At 41.0% G+C, this 22,792-nt stretch overlaps 1 protein-coding gene across 5 annotated transcripts in view; it reads left to right on the top strand.

Moving 5' to 3' along the window:
* Supt3h (SPT3 homolog, SAGA and STAGA complex component) overlaps nucleotides 1-21,810 on the top strand; it is a 342,495-nt gene extending 320,685 nt beyond the window's left edge. For 2 of the 5 annotated variants that reach the window (XM_027387432.2, XM_027387434.2), the window contains exon 12: nucleotides 21,649-21,810. In XM_027387432.2, coding sequence (XP_027243233.1) covers nucleotides 21,649-21,780 — 132 coding nt within the window. In that variant the 3' untranslated portion in view covers nucleotides 21,781-21,810. Of the gene's footprint in view, nucleotides 1-5,348; nucleotides 5,496-13,840; nucleotides 13,868-21,648 lie in introns of those variants that run through there. The other 3 variants (XM_027387433.2, XM_027387437.2, XM_027387436.2) reach the window with 3 other exon arrangements.
* Nucleotides 21,811-22,792: the final 982 nt, after the last annotated feature.

The raw sequence follows: 22,792 nt of genomic DNA on the forward strand, positions 1-22,792 counted from the left end.
GAATATTTTTTAGATGTTCTTTTTCTTCTGTTAACTTTGTCCACTATAACCTTGCTAAACCTATAAGATCTACTAACATTTCTGTGGATTCTTTGGTGTTTCCTACATAGACCATTGTGTTTGTGAATTGAAGCAGCTTTGTTTCAACATTTCTAATTTGCATGGCTTCACTTCTGCTTCCTTGTCTTCTTTCACTACCCTTGTTGATGAATTAGGAGTGGTGAAAGTGAATATCCTTGCATTGATGGTGAACTTGGAGCAGTTAGAGTGAGTATCTTTGCATTGATGGTGAACTAGGAGCATTAGGAGTAGATACCTTTGCAGTGATGGTGATCTTTGGTTGGTGAGAGTGAGTATCCTTGCATTGATGGTGAACTTGGAGCCATGACAGTGGATACCCTTGCATTGATGGTGAACTCAGAGCCATGAGAATGGGTACCCTTGCTTTATCTCCGATCTTTCCGGGGAGATTGATGTTAGTATGGTTTTCACAGTTGTATTCCTTTCATCAGAATGAAGATCACCATTGTTTTGTCTCTCTGGGTGTGTATGTGTCATTTGGAGATTTCTAAGGCTTCTCCAGGTATATCATTTGGAGCCCTAATCTAAAATAAATTATAATTTGCTGCCAACAAGAGTGTCTTTTTAAGATTATTATTTTATTTATGTGTGTAGCTACATGAGTTTGTGTGTACAAGTGTCCATAGAGACCAGAGGGCATGGGATACCCTGGAAATAGACTTACAGGCAGTGGTGAGGCACTGATGTGAGTGAGCACTGGCAACCACACTCGAGTCCCTTTACCAACAGCAAGTGCTCTTGATCACTGAGCCATCTCTGCAACCCCCAAGAACATCTTTCTAAAACCTCACCAAACTGTGTCTGTCACAAGGCTGGGCTTTTATTTCTAAAAATTTCTAGCAATATGAATACTCTTTACCCAGTCCACCTGTCATTTGGATGGACAATATAATTAGGTAATATTTTGTTCTTTTCTAAAGTCCGTGGGCATGCATTTATTTATTTATTTGACTGTTTCATACATGTATATAGTGATTTTAGCCATTTTTACCCCTTGCACTCTTTCATCCTCTCCCTCTTCCACGGGAACCTTCTTCCCAACAAGCTCCCACATGTTCATGTCTGTGGAAGAGAGAAATATACACATTGAGTTTAACTAGAGTTGCTTGTATGAACATGGGTGGAAGGCTATTTACTGGCTCGTGGCCTACCTTTCAGTGACTCCTATCTCTTTCTCTCCATCCATTCCTCCCTGTGTATTAAAATGATCCCAGGCCAATTGCATGGCCTCATGGCCTGACAAGTTTGTCATTAAATAATGTCAGTTACTTATCATTGTAAAGAACTACTTTTGTATTTGTTCCTAAACCCAAGTTATTTTCATATGACTTTACTTAATTAATCTCAATGTCTGGTCTCCAATGTTGCTAAAGTCCTCAGTGTTTCTTATTGAAACACTGTTTCAATAAGTGTTTCTAATTCCCTTGGCTAAAAGAGCTCCACATGGGGTCTCAGAATTAGAGAAGTGCCAAGACACTGGGAAGATGGCCTCATTGGTAAAGCACATCAGCTGGAGGACCTGAGTTTGGATCCCCAGCACCCACATAAAAGCTAGGCATATTGGCATAAACCTGTAATCTCAATGCTGGGGAGACAGAGATGGAAGGATCCCAAGGATTTGCTGACTAGCCAGTCTAGCCCAAACTCCAGGTTCAGTGAGTAAACTTGTCTTAAAACATAAGGTAGGAAGTGATTGAGAAAGACACGCAATATGAATCTCTAGCCTCCACACACACACACACACACACACACACACACACACACACACACACACACACACACAAAGAAGTATCAAGTAGCACATACTATATAAAGGACTTAGAGATTCCCTTAAAAATACTATTTGTGTGCTGCCGCATCAGGCCAGTGGTGAGAATTGATGCCCCAGATGTACAGAGCACATCTTGCTCTCCCAGGTGACTTCATTTGTACATCTTCTCCTCTGTTGACTCAGGGACAGTCAGAGTCTAGGCAAGGCACTGCTGGTTTAAAGGACTTTCTAAGGAAAATACATCAAACCTGAGGAAAGAAAATTGAACCACTTGACCCTATCCAGAAGTTAAAAAGAGAAAATGGTTTTGAAATGGTTCACTTCTTACTTTCAAATAGAAATTGAGTTAGGCTCACACTCAGCCCTGGCCAATGAGAACATTAGCACAGACTTCTGTTAGATAATCCTCAAGGCATGCCTGTTACTCATTTGGATCTGAATAGAGCTGTAATATCATCCTTGAAACTGTTTCCTTTGAGGCTTTGTTTGTACATAATCACACATATGCTCAGGTGTGTGCACCTATACATACAAATTTAGCATGCATATATGTATCCAAGTATGTCTTTCTCCCTTTCCCTATTACATTGGCCCAAAAAGAGGCTCTGTGTAGCAAGAACCATGACTTTCACTAATTCTCCTGAGCCTACTCTGTTCCTTGCATAGACAATATGCACAGCAAAGTGAAAGTTCTACAAAACAGGTCCTTGATGTTCCTATCATTTTTACAAAGACTTTTCTTTTTAGATATGATTTCAGTTTTACACACACATTCTCTTGTTGCAATTGTATGCCGTGACCACAGGTTTCTACACTTTGGTGTCTGCCTGGTTTTCCTCCCTTCTTTCACTTTTGGGTTTTTTGTTGTTCTTTGTTTGTTTGTTTGTTTGTTTGTCTGCCTGTTTGATCTCTCTATGTGGCCCTGGCTGTCTTGGAACTCACTATGTAGACCAGCCTGACCTATAACTCACAGGGATCTATCTGCCTCTAACTCATGAATACTGGGACTAAAGATGTGCATCACTTTGAGTGTCACTTTATCACAGAGACAACAACGTCCACCCATCTCTGTTCCCTCCCTCAGGCATATTTATCTTAAAAGCGCATTTGTCATACCTGCCCTGCATTCTTAACCAGTGTGTGAGTATCATCCCACTAGGAAATAAGAGCATATTCATAATATATCCCTCCTCTCTTTATGACTGCCACAGACAGTTCATAATTAATTATGAATTAATCAAATATCATCCAGGAACACATTTGAGCATGAGTTTCCCAGAAGCCTTGTGGTTAGAGTGGGGCATCCCCAGTCCCAAACACATGCTGAGTCCTGACTGCAAAGGGAATGGGTGTTTTCCAATGGTATAGGGAGACTAGTGTGATTAATAAAATTCAATTAATCATATTTCTGAAGACTTTCATTACATACTTTCCATCTGTGGCAAACAGAAGTACAACTATTCCAGTGAGAGTCTCTATAATATTTTTTCTCAAATACCATTTTTCACTATAATGTATTTTTTGTAACATTGTACCTTACAAAGATGGAGCTACTGATCCTAGGGATTAATAAGCTGAAAAGAAATGGACTTGATCTTACTGACTGGTATAAGTCCATTATCAAGAACTCTGCTTTGGGTCTCAGGATGTAGCATGTTGGTAGAGTGCTTGCCTATCATGCATGAAGCCTTAGGCATGCTCCCCAGCATTGTGTAAAGCCAGATGTGTAATTTGCACATACAATCCCAGCACTTGAACAGTGGAGGCAGGATCAGAGAGTTCGAGACCAGCCTGCACCTACTTGAGACCTGACCTGGAAGGCCACTAATTGATAAAGTGGCTTTATCTCTTCCGGTGTTTTCACGGTGTTAAAGATGAAAATATCACAGTCTTGAAGTTAGCTCTGTAGGGTCTTCCTTCTAGGCTTATAATTTAGTAAAGTATTTTTGTTAATGCACTTTGGAGAAACAGTCTTTGTTTCAAGTGACAGTAAGGCCCTGTCACTTGAAAAAAAAAAAAAAAAAGTAGTTATCTGGGAAATTTACCCTGAGGGGTGGAAGTAGAACTGATCTCCCAGAGCATGCGTGTTGCCAACATTGGAAAGACATTTGTTTCTGATTCACGATTCTGAGCACTCTCCTCCCAGGTGCACCTGATTGAAGCTGGATGCCTTCTTGCACACCACACAAATCTGTACAAGAAAATGGCCTGAGCAAGTAGATGCCACCAGCATTAGTTTTCTGGGACTACTATGACAAAATACTACCTACTGAGTGGCTTAAACCCAAGAAACCACTGTCACACTGCTCTGGAGGCCAGAAGTCTGAACCCAGACTTGACACTTGCTGTGAGCTGAGGGCAAATCAGTTTCATTCCTTTTCTAGCCTTCAGTGGTGACTGGTGGTTCTTGGCATTCTCTGGCTTATGGATGAAATCACTCCAGTCTCAGCCTCTGTCCTTCCATGGTGACTTCCCTGAATCTGCCTGCCTCTTCCTAAAAGGAGTACCCTAACCACCTCAAATTAATCAGTTTACATCTGAAAAGGCCCGTTTTCAGATAAAAATCACATCCACTAGTGCTAGGAACTGGTATCTTTTTGAAGAACCTATTGAAATTATGATACCATTTGATTCCCATTAGATCAAGCCACAAGTAAGATCAGCTACATAACCTGCCCCAGTACTGAGAATAAATGCCTTTTGAATGGATATCTAAATTGTCCCTCCAACCTTGGGCATCACTGTAAATGAAGGGTCAGAAAGAACCTAAGAAACCCGAGGAAGGGTGCAGTAGTGTAGAAGCCTGACTTCCAGGCATGACATGACTGTTGCACTCATGAACTCCGAGCAGCTGTGATCAGCTGCTCACAGTCTGTGCAAGACTGAACCCAATTGTGGAGGAGGTGGGGCTTATGTGACCCCTCTCCTCCATGAGGATTTAGAGAAAAATTAATGGTTGATGGGGGAGGGAAACACTATTTGTTCCATCAGGTAGTCCCTGGGAAGGTACCCATGATCTTGTAAACAAATAGTCACTCTTGGTTCTGTAAATAACGATAATGAGACTCACTGGATCATATACACACCAAAAAAAGACTTAAAAGTTGGCGAGTACTCTAGGTAGGAAGGGTTGGGGATTAATGAGAGGGGCAATCGGACAAAAGAGGGTCACAGGAATGGTAATGGTCAAAATGTGGACCCATCATTTTATATATAAGTAACATACACTAATAAAAACATTACATGATTAGCAGCAGTATATGGACCATACAAATGGCCTTGTTGAGTTTATCATGGTGGAAGAGACTGAAAAGAAGAGCAAGAAAAGCAGTTCGGCATGTCTCTTGCCAAGTGATGGGTCCACAAATTTGCCGTGGTTACCTCTTTGTTATCAATAGAAATTTTCAATTTTGAAAAACATTAATTACAGAGTAACTCTAGAACAATGGCACAATAGAGCTGCTCGTTTTCAGTAGATGCTGGCTTGTCTCTGTAGGTGGTGCTGATTGTGGATAAAATGGAATGGGATCAGGAAGCTAATCTTCATATCATCTCACCCTACCTCTCTACACTCAACCCAGACAACTCTCAAGATACCTATGATGAGACTCCATGCCGGAGACTTTAGAGGCTCCACACGAGCTCACCTGAGACCTCTTTAGAAGGTCTGCACTAGCTCATCTGAGCCCTATGCCTTTGAATAGCAGGACCCTGCCATGCTTTGGGCTTTGGCCAGTATATTCATAACTATTTTAGATTTTATTATATCTTATTATAGTTATAATAAAAAATACAAATGTGAAATGCAAATACACGTGTTTGATGCTTACTCAGACCCCACATTTTGCCAGATACTTCCATATTCCAAACCTAAATTTCTCCAGAGTTAAATTACATCATGTTTTAAGATACTACCACCTTCATTGTTTTTTCACTAAACCCTAAATTTCTAATGTCTCCATATAGTTATGTCTATCTGAATTGGAAAGAAATCAGAGTCTCCATATGTTCAATTCAGCATGGTTTACTAAAGATAGAACAGTCAATGCATGAAAATGGCCTTGATTGAGTAAATTAGCAGAATCACAAAGGGAAACCACGATAGGAAATACTTTTACACAAGTAATTGCTGAAATCCTCTAGTGAATGTGTCAATCTGTACTAACTAAATAAATTTGTTTATAGACATGCTCTGTATTAGTTTCCACTCTTTTACAGCCCTTTGCCAAACAAAATCCCACTAGAAGTAGGATGTTCACACCCAACTAGGAGTTTCTTGGATAAATATTTTTACTATATGGAGACCAAAACCACTTTTACAAATTTCAAACTTTGATTGGAATACTATATTTCTTTACATTTTGGGGTTTTTCTTCTCTCTCTCCCATCTTTTCTCCCGGCAGCTCTGTGTGTATGAGCTTCCCTCCCTCCTCTCATCTCCCGAAGCTCTGGTACACAGGATGCTGGCTGCAGTCACGGAAGTCAGCCAGTCTTGTGAGTGGAGGAACTAGTCTGTCCATCACCGCCATCAGCAAATGGTCCATTCACAGAGCAGCTCTGCTCCCTCTCTCCTGCAGCCCGGCTGAAGTGGTTCTTTCGTGCTTCCAGGGTAGGGACTGTGCATCCTGAGGCTGTGCATTACAGAACACTATTTCCGTTTCACTCGGGGCTGCACAAGCAGAATACAGAAAGGGAGATTCTTCCAGGCTTCCAAGATCATAGGAAAGGTGCATGAAGTGACAGACGGGGTCTTTTGAAAGAATGACTCTGTTCAGCTTTTGCCAAGTCACTCTAGAACTGGTGCTGAATTTTACATAGGCCTTTTAAATATCTGTTGTTAACTAATGAGATAACATATTTTGAAATTATTCTTAATTAGAATTATCTCTATTAAAAGTGCAACTAGACCACTTATTCTTTATAAATCTAAACTTCCTTGCTATCTTTAAAATAATATGATCAGTAAACAGTTGACTTAGACAATAGCATGATGAGGGGGATCTAGGCCTGTGCAACAACTTAATTACTGTGGACTCCAAAAGCTTACCTGTAGAATTACCTCATTACCTAATAAAGTAAGCACTCTCCTACCGAACCATATTATAGGTTCCCATAGATACCACTTCTGTCTTAACATGGTTCCATAGGTCAGAACAGATAACATGATAGCTTTGTTCAGAGTAATCCTTCATACATAGGAAACTTGTTTATACTACTTTGGAGGTAAAACTTCAAAATGGCTAAGGAAAATTGTAAATGCCCATGGTGAGTTCTCTTGGTTTTAATGTGTTACAGAAATATAATGGTAAAATATTTGCAAGTTAGAAGAATATGTTTCTAGTGCTTCCAGAACACCTAACTCTGGGCAAAGAAGATAAGAAGGCTTAGGAGAAGAACGCCCTCCATTGTCAATCCACAGCTGTTTTGTTTGATTTTCAAATAAATGCTGGGGGAATAGCTTGGACTAATATAAAGAATGTATGCTAGGCCCTAAAGTAGTGTTTCCAAACAGTTAGTAGAATGCTGATGTGAGTATTTCTTAGGTGACTTTGTTAACCTTCCAGTGCAAACATTCTGGGTTGGTGTCTTAGATTTAATGTGTATTCACCATAGGTGACTATTTAAGAAAAAAAAAAAAAAAACAAGTCAAGCTGTTTCTTAAAATGTAACTTAGAACATTTTCTGTCCCCCTTTTATCACCACAGCTCAGGTCTCAGCTGTGTTGCTTCCTTCCAGAAGCCCCCTTAGCCAACACATTCTACCTCTGTGGCTCTCTAACATGATGTCTGTTATACTAAAGTGTGACCTTCATGATTGTCAGCTCTTGTTCAGTATGTGTCTCCGAATCAGACTGATCCCCACAAAAGACAGGAACCACCCTGTGACCTTGCACTATCTGCCAAATGGTTCAGGGTTCATTGGATGGATGGATGGATGGATGGATGGATGGATGGATGGATGGATGGATGACTAGATGGATGATAGGTTCATAAAGAAGCATGCCTTTTCATATGACTACCAAATATGATAGTAACTACTGTATTCTGATCTCTCTTCATTTTTAGTGTTCATTATCTCCAAAAACTTTTGAAGAACCTGAATTATAATTTATTTGATGTTCAATGAAGTTGGTATCAACCATTGATGTTCTAGCTCTTTGTGTTGTAGTTTCTGATTGGCTGACACAGGCTACCAAGGTAGTGTTGTGGGTTTTTTGGCTTGTTTGTTTTTCTTTCTTTTTATTTTCTGCTAGACACAGAGCTATGGGGTATTTGCCCTGATGGTTTTCAGCCTTGCTTCAGTCTGGTCCTTCTTTGCTGTTCTCCTATTTCATCTGCTAAGTGGGAATGTCACTGTATGTCATTTTCATTCTTTGTGAATCACAAGTAAGAGTTTGCCTTGTATTCATAATTCATTTGAATAGTGTTGAAATTATTAAGACTATGAGGACTTTTGGAGATGGACGGAGTTGTTTTGCCTTATGAGATGGACATGAGCCTTTGGGCCCATCAAGGATGGAATGTTCAGATTTAAGGAGATGTACATGAATGTCAAGCTGACAAGAGTGGACATGTGATGGTTCGTCTTGTCAACTTGATTGGGCTGAGAACTGCCTAAGAGATCAGTAGAACATACCTCAGGGTGTGGCTGGAATAGACTATATGAAGGAGCTCCCTGAATGTAGTCAACACCATCTCACTAGGCTGGGATTGTGCAGATAGAATAAAAGAAGGAAGTGAAAGGCCAGTTACAGCAGGTATTTCCATCTGCTTCCTGGCCAGATAAGGACCATGGTCTTTGATGGCCTTCTGCCATGATGGACTGAATCTTCCAAAAGCATGAGCCAAAATAAGCTTGCCTCCTTTTAGCTTGTCTCTCTCAGGCATCACAGCAAAAGGCAACCAACTAACATACCAGGCCTACTTTATCTTCTATAACATGACTTCCTTCCATTCCATCCATTTTGTTGGAAATAGCTGTATTTCATGTTGAGTTAATTTCAATATGAGGTGAAAGATAAGAATCAAATTTCATTCTTCTGCATTTGGCTACCCAGTTTTTTCAGGTCCACTTTTTCAAAAAGCTGCCTTTTCTCCAGTGTATACTTTGGACAACTTTGTCAAGAATATGTTGGCATAGATGTGTGGATCGGTTTCTAGGTTTTCCATTAGTTTGTGTATCTAGTGTGTGCCAGTTTCCTGCCTTTTTACCTACTATGGCTCTGTAGTATACCTTGAAATCAAATATTATGGTACCTTTAGCTTTCTTCTTTTTGATTGAGCTCTGTAGTGTCTTTTGTGTTTGTATATGAATTTCAGAGTTGTTTTTCCAATTCCATGAAGAAGAAAGATGACATTGAATCTACAAATTACTTTGGTTAGCCGGGCGTTGGTGGCACACACCTTTAATCCCAGCACTCGGGAGGCAGAGGCAGGCGGATCTCTGTAAATTCGAGGCCAACCTGGTCCACAGAGCAAGTGCCAGGATAGGCTCCAAAACTACACAGAGAAACCCTATCTCAAAAAAAAAAAAAAAAAAACTACTTTGGTTAGTGGACATTTTAACAGTTAATTCTTCCATCTACAAACATGGGATCTTCTGTCTTTGAGTATCTTTGACTTCTTTTGTCATCGTTTTGTAATTTACATTATAGAGGTCTTTGTTAAGTTTCTTCCTAGGTATTCTATTTATTTTATTCTATTCTAAATGGGATAGCTTTTGATTTCTTAAACAGTAAGTCATAAGTGAAGCTATTTTATATGTTTATTTTATGTCTTGCTGCTTTAATGAATTTATCAATTCAAAGAGGTATTTTTGTCATATTTAGGTTTAGATACATATAGGATTGTGCCATCAGCAAACAGATCATTTAACATCCTCCTTTCCTATTTTTGTCTTTTTCTTGCTTAATTTCTAAATCATTAGTGCTATACAGAATTGGAGACTTCATGCCCTTGTTTGCTGCTGATGTGTTGTTGTTGGCTATGGATCTCTCCTGTCCTTCCCTTATTTGATGAATTCTGACACTCCTGTGCCTACTTTCCTTTTATCATGAAGGAATGTTGAATCTTACCAAATATTTTTCTCTATTTAACAAGATGATTATTTTTATCCTTCATTCATTTAATGTGATGTTTTATTTGTTAGTTGCGTGTGTTGAATAACCCTCATATCCCTGGATTGAAAGCATTTTCGTTGTGGTGTGTGATCTTTTTCATGTGCTGCTGAATTTGATTAACCCCTAAGCATTGGTTATATCCTGAACACAGAAAGATAAATCCAATAGCAAATTCCGTGCCTTCAAGGGCCAATTGGTCAATTAAGAGAAACAATAATTAATGGTTGATAGAGCTGAGCCCCTGGTAAGAGCTCCTGCCAGTTTGGCACTTTTTACATGTATTATACATGTGCTTGTGACTCAGGATAATGATAGACCTCTGTATTTTGATTGTGCACAAAGTAGCTAAATAAAAGCTTCATGTTACCAAGTTCCTCTAGGTTTATAAGGCCCAGAGTTCTGGCGTTACTAACTTTTTTTTTTTTTTTTTTTTTTTTTTTTTGAGACAGGGTTTCTCGGTGTAGCTTTGGAGCCTATCCTGGCACCCGCTCTGGAGACCAGGCTGGCCTTGAACTCACAGAGATCCGCCTGCCTCCGCCTCCCAGTTATTAACTTTTAATGTGTTTAAATGTTGTGTTGTGGAAAGACTGGTATTTACATGGGAATTATATACTTCTCATAAAATTTCTAAAGCTGACATTTACAAAAAAACCCTTTTTGTTCTAAAATACAATATTGTTTATATAAGCCACTTAATTGTTTGCTTAATAAGAACAATAACAGAAGAACTAATACATCTCTCATGTAATTTGAAGTGATTTGGGCAATTAGAAATGATAACTGGTAATAGCTACATTTAGAGATTTTTGTATTTAGAAGGCCAGACCAAACTGACAATATCCCAAGCATTTAATAAAGTAAGAATCTGAGGGGGGATGGCTAGGGGCAGGTGGGATGTTGGGGGGGAGGGGAGGGGTAGTGAGAAGCGATTGACATGTGAAACAAGCTTGTTCCTAATTTGAACTAATAAAAGAAAAAAAAGCCAAAAAAAAAAAGAAAAGAAAAGAATCTGAGACATGGTTAGGGCACAGCCTTCACAAAATAACAATGTGAGATGGCACACACTTGTAATCCCATGGGAGGCTTGGGAGGCTGACACAGAAGGATAGAGACCAAGGCCAGCCTGAAAAATATGGTAAGATTTGTCCCCAAAGGCAAGCAGACAAGTTCCTTTAGGTTTGTAAGGCTCAAAGACTTGCTGTAGAAAAGGTTTAATGCCACATCTTTTTCCCATTTTACCAGTCAAAGAATTGCTCTTATCTAAAGGGCAGACTCCCCTGCTGCTCTCAAGTCAAGGCTGTGCTGTCTAACCAGGTCCTACCCTGACTTTTCACAGGGTATCTATAACATGAGGGAGTCTAGAAAAGGGAAAACATCTAATGAGGAGTTTTTCACATTCACATAACTATCCATCATGTGGTTCAGTTTAGAGTCTCTGAAATATCAGAGCTGGGATGAAATTATCAAAAGGAGAAAAGTCACACAGCAGTGGGGCAAACAAGCTGTGCCTATTTGTATTTGTGCTTGCTAATGAAATTCAGTCATGATTTCCACTTTGATTTCAAGTGTCTCAAATCATCATTCAGATTTATTCATTATAATTAAATCTCTTGGCCACAGGCAGACACAGAGCAGCAAAGAAAGGGGCATGTTTTATCTTTTAGGAAACTATTATGTGGCTTTGATATGAAGTCCCAGAGCTTCAGAGATTGTTGTAATAAAGCAAAGCAATATGCTCCCCACACAGTATTTCCTTAGGCGAATGTAGGGACCAGGAAGGGGCTCAGATTTTAAATCCAGCAAAGTCACAGGGGAATGGCTGAGTTTGAGTATACGGGGTCTGTGGATTTGAGGCAATCTTTCTCAAATTTGAAACAACTTGATATGATCTCCAGTATTGCTTCCAGAAAAGAGCTAGAGAGAAGGATATTCACACCAGTGTGTAAAAGCACAATGGAGTATTAGTCGGTCATCTGTCAATTACAGCAAAGGGGATGGAACTGAAGATCATGCTAAGCAAAACAAGCTAGTCCCTGACATAGAGTGTATGTTTTCTCTCATATACAGAGTCTAGGTAATATGGAAATGTGGGGGTGGGGCGAGAGGACCAATGTGAGGGGATAGGGGCAGGTAATGGGGCAAGTATGAGCACACACATCACACATGGGTCTGCATGAAAACATGAACACACTGTTTTCTAGGCTTACTAAACCATTAATGAAAATATAAAAATCTGAATGGAAAAAAAGTGTTTTAAAGGGAAAGGCTGGTGGTGGACAAACACCCTGCTTCCTGAAAAGTGGGGATACGGTGGGACATAAAGGAAGCCAATTCAATTGACCCATGACACCTTTCCATGTAAAACTCAGAAATTACCTACCTTCACAGCCTCAGCTCAGCTGACCTTTGCTCCCAGTTCAAACCCCTGACTCCCTGATACTCCCTCTAACCCCTGTGGAATGAAGCACCCAGGAGACCATCCGTAGCAACTATCCGTGGCATAAAGTCTGCCCTATATTTAGTAAATGTATATTCCAAACCTTTTTCTTACCACTTGCTTCAGCCCAATGGGCCAACTCCAGCAGACCCAAGCAGGCTGTGGTATGTGTCTAACCTTGAATCAGACACCAGACACAGCCTTGGTAAGACTTCACCAGAAACACATGGGTGTCTCAAAGATAAAGATACACACACACACACACACACACACACACACACACACACACACACACACACACACACTTACTTCACTGCAGAAGCCCCATCCAATGTTAGTTTAACTGTTTGGATATTTCATCCATTTATCAAAATTATTACTTGAAGCACTCAGGGGTGAAATGGCCCTCCAAGCATTGTGAGTCCTATACAAGAGTCAGAAATGGGGCAGAAGCTTCTAGCTACCCTCCTTTACTGTCTGGGGCATTAAGTCTCCACCCCCAACTCCTACTTTTGGTCCACTCCCAAGGGCTCTTAACCCAGAAAAAGCATTTCTTTGCCTACGCCTGTTTTCCCTTTTGAGGATAAATACAAAGCTCTGGCCAGAATCAGAAGTGTATACAAAAAGCCCCAGACTGGATCAGGATCCCCATGTTCTCCCTACATCACCATGGATGGGTAACTCCCTTTGGTCATTACTGTCATCCCCTGTTAAAAATTGGGCTGTAGAAATTCACCAAGAAAGCCTTACCCACTATGAGAAGAGGATAGGGTTGGGAAGAGGGGAGGCAGGGGCAGGAGAAGGGAAGGGAGAGGGAACTGGGCTTGGTATGTAAAATGAAAAATATTTTTTTAAATAAAAAGAAGAAGAAAAAAAGAAATTCACAAAGATATGACCTAATTCCAAGATTCTAGATGTTAGCAAAGGGCTTATTCAACTTAGTTTCACAGGCTTGTTGTCCAGATCCCTTTCTCGATGGTATTAAACGTGTTATGACTGGCAACCTAGCTGTGTCCCTTAAGGGTGGCATCTCAGCATCTAGGAAGAAAAACACAGTGAGTAGTCTGTAGACAGCTTAAAGGGAGAAGCATTACACAGAAGTAACTACCAGTGGTCTGTGGAGAAGCTGTACTGTGAGCATTGAATTCATCAGATGCTCATGCTGGGTTACTCACTGAGAAATAAAAACTGTTTGTTGCATGATCACAGTAGATTCTGAAAGCGGCTGTTTATGGACAAACTGTCTTGGGGTCCTACTAATGATACAGCCATGCTATGATCTTAGAAGCCCTCATTTTGCCTCCAAAGCCCCAGGGTGTGCTTCTAAACCACCCTAGACCCTAAGTGTTCTGGTTTGTGTGTGTAAAGGCCAGAAGAAAACCTTGACCATGGATCCTTGACCATTTGTCTACTTTTTTTTTTTCCAAGACAGGTTTCTCAATAGCCTGGAACTCACTAAATAGCCTAAGGTAGCTGAGAACTCACCAAGTGGCTGAGGCCCCCGGGATCTGCCTGTCTCTGATTCCCCAGCACTGAGATTACAAGAAGCTACCACCAAGCCCAGCTTTGCTCTGGCTGAGCCTCCCTCCAGCTTATACATTGTCCAACTTCAAAGATCTGTTTTTGTTTTGTTAAGCTCTCCAAGTGATTTGGCTGTAGTTTTCTACATAGTATTCTTCAATGTAGCCTGGAAAATAAGCTAAAGGTAGTTGACCTCCAAGAACCATCCCTGTCCTCTGAAATATTGAATCAGCCTGGTAGACTTTAAATCTTAAATCTACCCATACGTCATATTTAGCAAGAATTAAGTTCTTTGTGTCAGTAGTAATTCATATAGAATAAATTATGCTAGATTGGGGGAGGGGTCTTGTTTGAATATAAGACTGTGGAATATGGAAAGAATGTGGACTCCATGTTTTAAATCCTAAATCTACCACTCAGTAGTAATACAATTCTAAAATATGAGACCATTTGAACTTGTTTGTAGCCAGGATTAAATTAGATATGGACGTGGAAGTACTTCATAAACTATAAAACCATGTATTCACACATTTTTTCATCTTTCCCCTCCATACTTTGAGAAATAAAAATCTCATGCTTTTTTATTTTTATTTAAAATTAAATATTGTTTGGATTAAAAACAAAAAGGCCACTTTGTCCTCTCCTTTACCCCTTGAGAATAGTTCTCTTTCCCACATTTTCATTGTGGGCGCTAAAGTATTGACGTTCAGTTGGAAGCACAGTGACACCAGGGTCTGTCTCAGTTGTCTCCCTGGCCTCACACCACCCAGCACAGGGTGGGTTACACAGAGCAGCGCTCAGGAAAGATCGGCTGAAATCAAATTAAGTAAATGTATGGGAACTCAGTGGAACCCAAGCATCCTTGTTAGGCCTGTGAGAAGTGAAGTGTCTGTGGGTGGGGCCTAGGACAGAGTTTTCACTCTTCTGTATGAGAAGTTTAGAGAGGCCAGGAAGAGATAGGGAGAAATCTGACCTGCATTTCCTGACTTGCCAAATGCGCGGCACACGAAATAGACCCAGCAGTGTATATTTGGGTGAGTCTATGGGTTTAAAGACACAAGTAAACCATTTGGAGATTGTTTTCACTAGCTGATCCATGTACAGATAAGAAAACAACACGCTATTCTGAAAGCACAGCTCACATTTCTGAGACGCCCATGGTACCGTGTGGCCGGGACTGCTTATCGTGTGCAGTTGAAAGAATTGTTTCTCATGTCAAAAACTGAGATTTGGCTGCATTCTCAATTTTAAACAGTATAAAAACAACCAGAAATTGAAAAGTTCAACTTTTAATTATCATTATCATCTTTATTACTAGCTTTGAGAGATCCTAAAATATTTGAACTTTCAACAGATTCACAAAGTAGCAAGTGCATTGAAAACAGCTTGATTTGAGAAAATGAAGCCCACAGGGTGGAGAGCAGGTTGCAGCAGGTTGTCTGGGGGAAAGCCAATATTGTGGGTGGGGGCCCAGCTATTTCTAGACAGTCTGAATTCTATTATCATAAGTGTGTGTAAAAATGTGGGCCTGAGATTCATCCATAGGACTCAACAGAAGAAAGTGAGCTACAAAGCAGTCCTGAGAACGTGTGTTCTGGAAGGCCTCACACAAGTCAGTGTTTCCATTTAGCTTCCACATTCACAGCACAAATACATGAAATTCACGGTTGACACAGAGATGAGCTGTCTTCCTCTGTCTTCCTGTAGAGTTGCTTTCTGTACAGGAAAATATGCCAAATGTGGGATGATCCCATGCTTTGCTTCCATAGGATTCATCCATCCATCACACATCAAAAGGCCAGCGCAGTGGTTCTAAGTAGGGGACCCCAGGGAGTTGGCCACCTGACTTGCCCTTCGCTGATTCCACAGGCTTGTGTGTCCCTTTGTGCTAGAACCAGAAGAGAGCTCACAGAAACCAGGCTCAGCCGTAAGTTTGGCCTTTCCCTCGGCCGTGGCACAAGGAGGAGCTTTCGTTACAGCCTGTAGTCTGTGTAAAGAAGTGATTTACAGCTGCGGAAGTGGACTCATCTCTTCAAAGGCTCCTTCCCAATTCTTAAAGAGCCTTTTCATCCACCCACCTGCTCATTTCTCAGACAAACTGGCCAAGACTCCATATCCTGCCGATCCTCCCTCCCCAAGCAGAGACCTGTAGAAAGAAACCCATTTTACTCACAGGTCCCCACACTTTCCTGTATGTTTCAAGTACAAGGTTACAAAAAGGGCTGCCATTGTGTTTGTAAAATGTGAAATGTAAATATCAGAGTGAAGAGCTGAAAGTATCACTCTTTTCCATAAGCCTCTTGGAGGCACCATTGCTAAGGGCTTATATTATAGGAAAATGCTTTCTGTCTCTGCAAGTCTGGGTGGCTCCCCAGTCAGTGAGTGTGCTCTTCAGCAGTCTTAGGAGGCAGACTCAGAGTGTGCTAGTCCTCTCAGGGTGTTTGCATCAATCCAAAACTGTTCTGCCTCCAGCACAGACAGAGTTAAAGGAGCTCAGAGAGAGAAGAAGGAATGAAACTTAGGAATATTTTTCTCATTTCTAGTAAGAAATTGTTAGTTTGGTATGACTTAAGAGCAGTCTGTACATCACTCTGGGTAAATAAATACTATGTCTCATTTCTGCTTTAATCTGTCTTCCTTTCCCCCACTTTTGGAGTTAGTGTATTCTTGCTTCTCTGCGTCCTGGAGGTGAACCACTGGGGTCCATGTGTGAGGTGTCTGTTGTTTTGGTGTGGCGTTTGTGGTAACTTTCCTGATCTATTACAATCCTCATGTTTGGTGTGTTGTCATCTTCATTTGTTTCAGAAATGTCCATTTCCCTTCCCGCTCATTCAGCATACTCACTGGTTAACATGCTATATACTTTCTTCTTGGTGATTCATAGTTCTGAGCTATTGTAATCTAAGCAGATAATATGATTTCAAGTTTTTGAAGTTTATTATGACTTCATTTCTGGCACAACAGATGATTTGTCCTGGAGGTTTCCAAGTGCTGATGAGAAGAATGTGGATTCTGCCTCAGTAAAATGTTCTGTAAATGTCTGTAAAGTCCATTTACTTTACAATTATGATTGAACTAAGATATTTGCTTGTTGAGGATCTGGAGAGACAGCTCAGTGACTAAGAGTACTTTCTGCTATGCTGAGGACCTGGGGTGAAGTTCTTAACACCCACATAACCATCTGTAACTCCAGTTCCAGGGTTGTGACACCTTCTTCTAGACTCAGAGGACAGAAGGCACATACATACACATAGGCAAAACTTTCATACACATAAAATAACAATGTTTTTAAGATTTTAAAACTCTCGTCATCGCCCATTGACAAAAGTGGAGAGGTGAAGTCCCCAAAAAGTATTGTATTAGAGTCTATCTCTTCCTTTGTGGCTAATATAAAGGAATGCCAGGATGGGTAAATGTAGATATATTGTTCCTTCTGGCTGAATTTATCCTTTCACTAATATATAAGGAGCCTCTTTGACTTTTGGCAGTTTTTTTATTTAAAGTCTGCTTTGTTCTAATGATATAGTGACTCTTGCTAACTTGTTTTGTATTTGTTGTCTATCCTTTTCCAATCCTAAATCTTTACTGGTGAAGTAAATTTCCTGTAAGCAGTGTATAGTTGATTATTGTATTTTTAACCCATTCTGCTATTCCCTGCATTTTTGTTGATGAATTTAACCCATTTATCTTTGTGGCTATTATTGACAGACATGAAATTTTTCCTTTTATTTTATTCAGTTATATTCTGGGTTTGGGGTGGTTTGTTGTAAATTATTCTTTTCTAACCTCCTTCTAGTTGTTTGTATTGTTTGGTGGATCTGTCACACTGAAGTTTGATTTTTCTTCTCTTCTGTGTTCTACTACTGAGTTTTTAATATTTGTGGGTTTTTTAGTTGTTGCTTTTGTTTTAAAGATCTGTTTATTTATTTTATGTTTATGTGTGTGTCTGAGTGTACACACGTGCACCATGAACATGCAATGCCCTCGGAGGCCAGAAGAAGGCATCTGATCCCCTGGAGCTAGAGTTACAGGTGTTTGTGAGCTGCCCCACGTGGGTTCTGGGAACTGAATGCAGATGCTCCAGAAGGGGAAAGTGCTCTTCATCAGTGAGCCGTCTCCCCGGCCTGAGATATTAGTGGTTTCACACTGGTAATTATCACACTTTTGTTTTTCATGAGTGACTTCCCTAAGTGTCTCTTGTAAGGCTGACCTAATGATGGTGATTTCCCTCAGTGCCTGCTTCTCTGAGGAACATTTTGTTTCCTCTTCATTTCTGAGGATTATTTGGTTGGGTATAATATTCTTAGTGGGCAGAGTTTTTATTTTTTCTCTCAATATTTTACATATGCCATCCTACCCTCTTGTGACCTATAACTGATCTGTTGAATGATCTGCTATAAGTGTAATGGGCTTTCCCTTTTCTATGACTTGATGCTTTCCTCCTGCTGAATTTCGGGATTCTCCTGGTCATGTACTTTTAGCATTAGATTACAGGTTTTAATTGAAAATCTATTTTCTTTAAATGCAATCAGGATCCTTTGAGTTTCTTTATATTTGGGTGACCATATCTCTTTGAAGAGTTGGGTCTTCTTCATCTATTATTTGTGATAGGTTTCATGTTTTTTCACTTTGTGAAATTCCCATAGTACAGATACTTGTTTACATAAATGTGCTCTAAGTTTTGTGTGCTTTCTTCATCTGATTTATTTTGTTTTGTTGAGATGAATAAGTCAATTCTAGAGTTCAGAAATTTTCTTTGTTCTGTTTATTCTTTTATGTAACTTCTCTGCTTTATAATTAATTTCATTAATTAAAGTTTTGGCTCCAAACTTTCAGGTAATTCTCCTTTATAATTTCTATGCTTTGGTGAATTTCTCATTAGTATCCTAAGTTATTTTTAAGATTTCTTCATATCATGCATCAGTATTCTCTTTTATCTAGTGAGTTTACTTAGGGTCATTAAATTTGGAATTTTTTTAGGGGCTAGTTGTATTTTCTTTAAATTGGAATCTATTGTGAAGAACAACTATTTCTTGAAGTATCATGCTTCCTATCATGTTATCAGCATTCCTACACTGATGTCTGTGCATCTGGCTTTACATTTGCCTCTAATTTTATGAAGCAATTCTTCTAGGGAGTTTTGAGATTTTGTTTTGTTTTACTTCTCATTTAAATGGGATGTCAGATGCCAGATAGATCAGTGCTATGAGTTTGGTTATAATGGAGCTCCAAACATCTATGTCATTTCTTTGTCTTTGATGCCATCCATAGTCTAAACTATAGCTGCTCATAAAACATTTTATGGATGTAGTTGTAAAACTTAGCAATAAACTTGCTTCCAAAGGTGTGTGTCTTCAGACTTTGCAAAATCAAACACTGCTAATACTAGGACTTGTGGTGGCTGTTGTCATACCTGGGAGGAATCATGGAAGACACAAATGTTTATGGTATCAATATTCAGAGTCTCCAAGTCACAGTATGTGAAGGACTCTCAGGATGAGTGTGGGAGATGTCACAGCTTGTGTCCTCTGAAGCCACAGGAAAGAATTGGACTTTCCCCAGGTCCCACAGGATGACCACAGATGATGCTGGCATTTATGGCACTAGTAACCAGGGGCTCAAGATTGTACAACACAAACAAGACCTACCCTAGGTCCTGCATGTATCTTGGGAATGGGACTAGTAACACTGTTAGACACCTTTACAGAGCCATGGACCATCTCCTGGCCCCAAAGGATGTTCATAACATCATCAGGGTTTTTGTCACCAGCTATGGTCCAAAGGCAGTGGACTGTGGAAGAAATCACCCCAAGGTCTCCCAAGACAGACCTATGCATGTAACATTTGGGCTTATGACAAATGTATCCACACATCTGGAGACATAAGACACGGAGGAGACCTTCACTAGACCCCATGGGCTGAGCACAGTAGTCTGAGATGTGTGGCTCTGGTATCCACCCTACTAGAGCATAAGACGAATAGGCTTGTCCTCAGTTTACAGAGACAAAGCTCAGCTGGGGACAAGGTTTGAAACATTGATAACCACAGCTCTGTATCTGCACGACATGGCTATGACCTGCCCGTGGTAGCCAGGAACAGGCTGCGGGCTGGGAGATCAACCTGCCCGACTTTCATCTGTATATACACAGAGGTGCTAGAGGTTGGGCTGCTAGCTGCTACATTCCTGGAGCTGTGCAATGAGCTAGAACCTTCCTGGATCCCAATGGAGTTTGTAGACAGGCCTGGAGTTTACAACAGTAGCCATAGTCCCAATGCTGTGGGTTAAAAAGACCTTTACAAGGTGCCATGAGGCAAGCAAGCATGGACTCAGACTTATGACTGTCACAGTCTATGGTCCTGAAGCTACAGGACACTGAAAGGACTGTCTTCCACCCAGTAAAAAATACAACAGCCCAGGTCCTCTTATGGTGTCAGGGGATTGGCTCCTGGCCCCTAAGGAACATTGGCATCTAGCCATATGCTTCTGTGGCACTTTGAGTTGGGGAGGGAGGGCGGGTTAGGGAGTTCCGTTTTTGGGGTCAGAGCAGGTCTTGGCGAGGCTGCTATTCCAGGAGTTGCTGCCTCTTCCCACTTCTCTGTTCTCACCCCTGTCCTGGAGGGGTTGAAGGTGCACTTTTACTTTCTTCTTTTCTCTAGCTCCTTGCTGATTTTCAGAGTTTCACTCTCTTCCTGACTCTTAGGTGGCACAGCTAGCTATGCACAAGGATGTCTGTTCTGCCATCTTGGCTGCCTGCCTCTGTGATAACTTCCTACAAGATGACTGCTGATAGTAAAGCTCTTGTGCTGAAAATGCAGGGACTCCAGGCTAGCCCCAGACTTGCTGGCCTCAGAGGGGCAAGAGGCCCTATTATGAGGTTTTTGTCATTTGCCCCTTTTTCTAAAAACACATTATCAAATAATTGAAGGCTTGAATGTGACTTGCCAGTTAAATGATATGTTACATGCCAGTGAGGGGCTCTTGTTCTCTGTCCTTACTCTTAGTTGTGCTCCTCTTCAGCACAAAGTAAGATTCAAGAAGTCATGAGAAGTCATCATTGGCCTGCTCTTCCCATTCCAAAATGCAAACTCCTCAGCAGGAGATAAAAGACAGTGTTACCTTCCTGACCTGGAATACATTATTGCAACCAGTGTCTGGTTTTGAAAGTGACCATTTATCCTACCATGAACATCTGTATGTCTGCCTCCATGTGCATCTACAGATAAGCTGTACTGCCAGTAATGTGCAGTGTGCCTTTAGATCGCCACACTGTGGAGAGGACGAAAGGCCTCCATTGGTGTCCGTTCCCACAGCCTTCCCCTCCAGACTATAAACCAGGCCTGGGAAGACAGTAGTGAGTCAGTAATTTATAGACTATTACAATGCTTAGTTAGAGCTGACTGTGGAGCATGTGGAATAGAGAACACATGTTTCCAAAAGACAAACAGACCCAGCACAGCCCTTCCTTGGCTGAACCAACAGCAATCCATTAACAGGACAAAATGGGATGCCTTATTTTGCATATCACCCACTGCCCCAAAATAGACTCCCTAACCACTTGTTAACCACACTGACTTAATAGACAGAATGGTCGCTAGAGTTGTGCCACCGGAACTATTCATATTAAGCATCCTATTAGCTGGCAGCCAGCAGTCTACAAAACAGGAAGAAAAGCCTCTGCTCCCTCTGCTTGTTGGACTTGATGTGATAATTCATTGCAGATTCCTTTGTCTTTGACAGAGTGCCTACCGAAGGAGTGGGATGGCTTTCCTGGCCTGCTGAGGGGACCATGGCTGTGCCTGCTACAAGAGAGAAAATGGTGCACCGAGGTCATTCTTCCCTGCCCTGGCTGAAAATAAAATATGAGTTTACCTTCTCCTGCCCTAGGGAGTGGCCTGGTTTGTTGACTCTCAACTCTCTGACTCCAGTGCTTCCCCAGCCTCCTTAGCTTTGTTTACTGAATGGGCCATTTGCCTAATTAATGGCAGGATGTTGGGGATGGTGTGTAGGTGGACAAGAATGCACATCACACAATTTTGAATTTTGAATCTGGCACAGATTTGCTGCCCTCGGCTCATAAATCTTAAAAGCAGGGTTGTGCTTTTTTTCCCCTCCAGTGTTTAGTCTGTCTTTTATATGATGTATTTTTGTGATTCAGATTTGGGGCAAAAGAGACAAAATGAGTCAGTCTTCCATTGACCCACCAATTGTACTTTCCAGCATTGTTGATAGTCTTTGTGTGTATTTTAGAGACATAGTCATTTTATAAACATAGACCCATGGAAAATTCACCTGGCAGGACAAGCCACCTGTTCCCCTCTTCTCCCGTCACCCCACTCACTTCACGGAACTTGTTTCATCCATCTTCACTTACCCTCTTTTCCATTGAACTCCCCCAAGCCACCACACACTCACACACACACACACACACACACACACACACACACACACACACACACACACACTCACACTCACACACTCTCTCTCTCTCTCTCTCTCTCTCACACACACACACACACACATACACACACACACACACACACACACAGAGAGAGAGAGAAGAGAGAGAGAGAGAGAGAGAGAAGAGAGAGAGAGAGAGAGAGAGAGAGAGAGCTTCCATGCCCTTTCAGAAGCAAAGTCAAAAGCAAGAGCAAAAGGATTCTTGGATTCACTGAATCCCTTGAGAGCTCTCCCTCTGGTCTGGAACCAGTTGATACACTGCCTGCTGGGAGCTGCTGAGCTGCCCTTCTGGCGTCTGTACTGTCTCTAGTAAATGAGGAAGTGTAACTCTTGGGAACAACCCAAAATGTAGCAGATGCAATGGTATAGTTCCTGATTAAATATGAATTGCAAAGGAAGAAGTTA

The sequence above is a fragment of the Cricetulus griseus genome, assembly GCF_003668045.3.
Source record: "Cricetulus griseus strain 17A/GY chromosome 1 unlocalized genomic scaffold, alternate assembly CriGri-PICRH-1.0 chr1_1, whole genome shotgun sequence".
NCBI classification, from domain to species: Eukaryota; Metazoa; Chordata; class Mammalia; order Rodentia; family Cricetidae; genus Cricetulus; species Cricetulus griseus.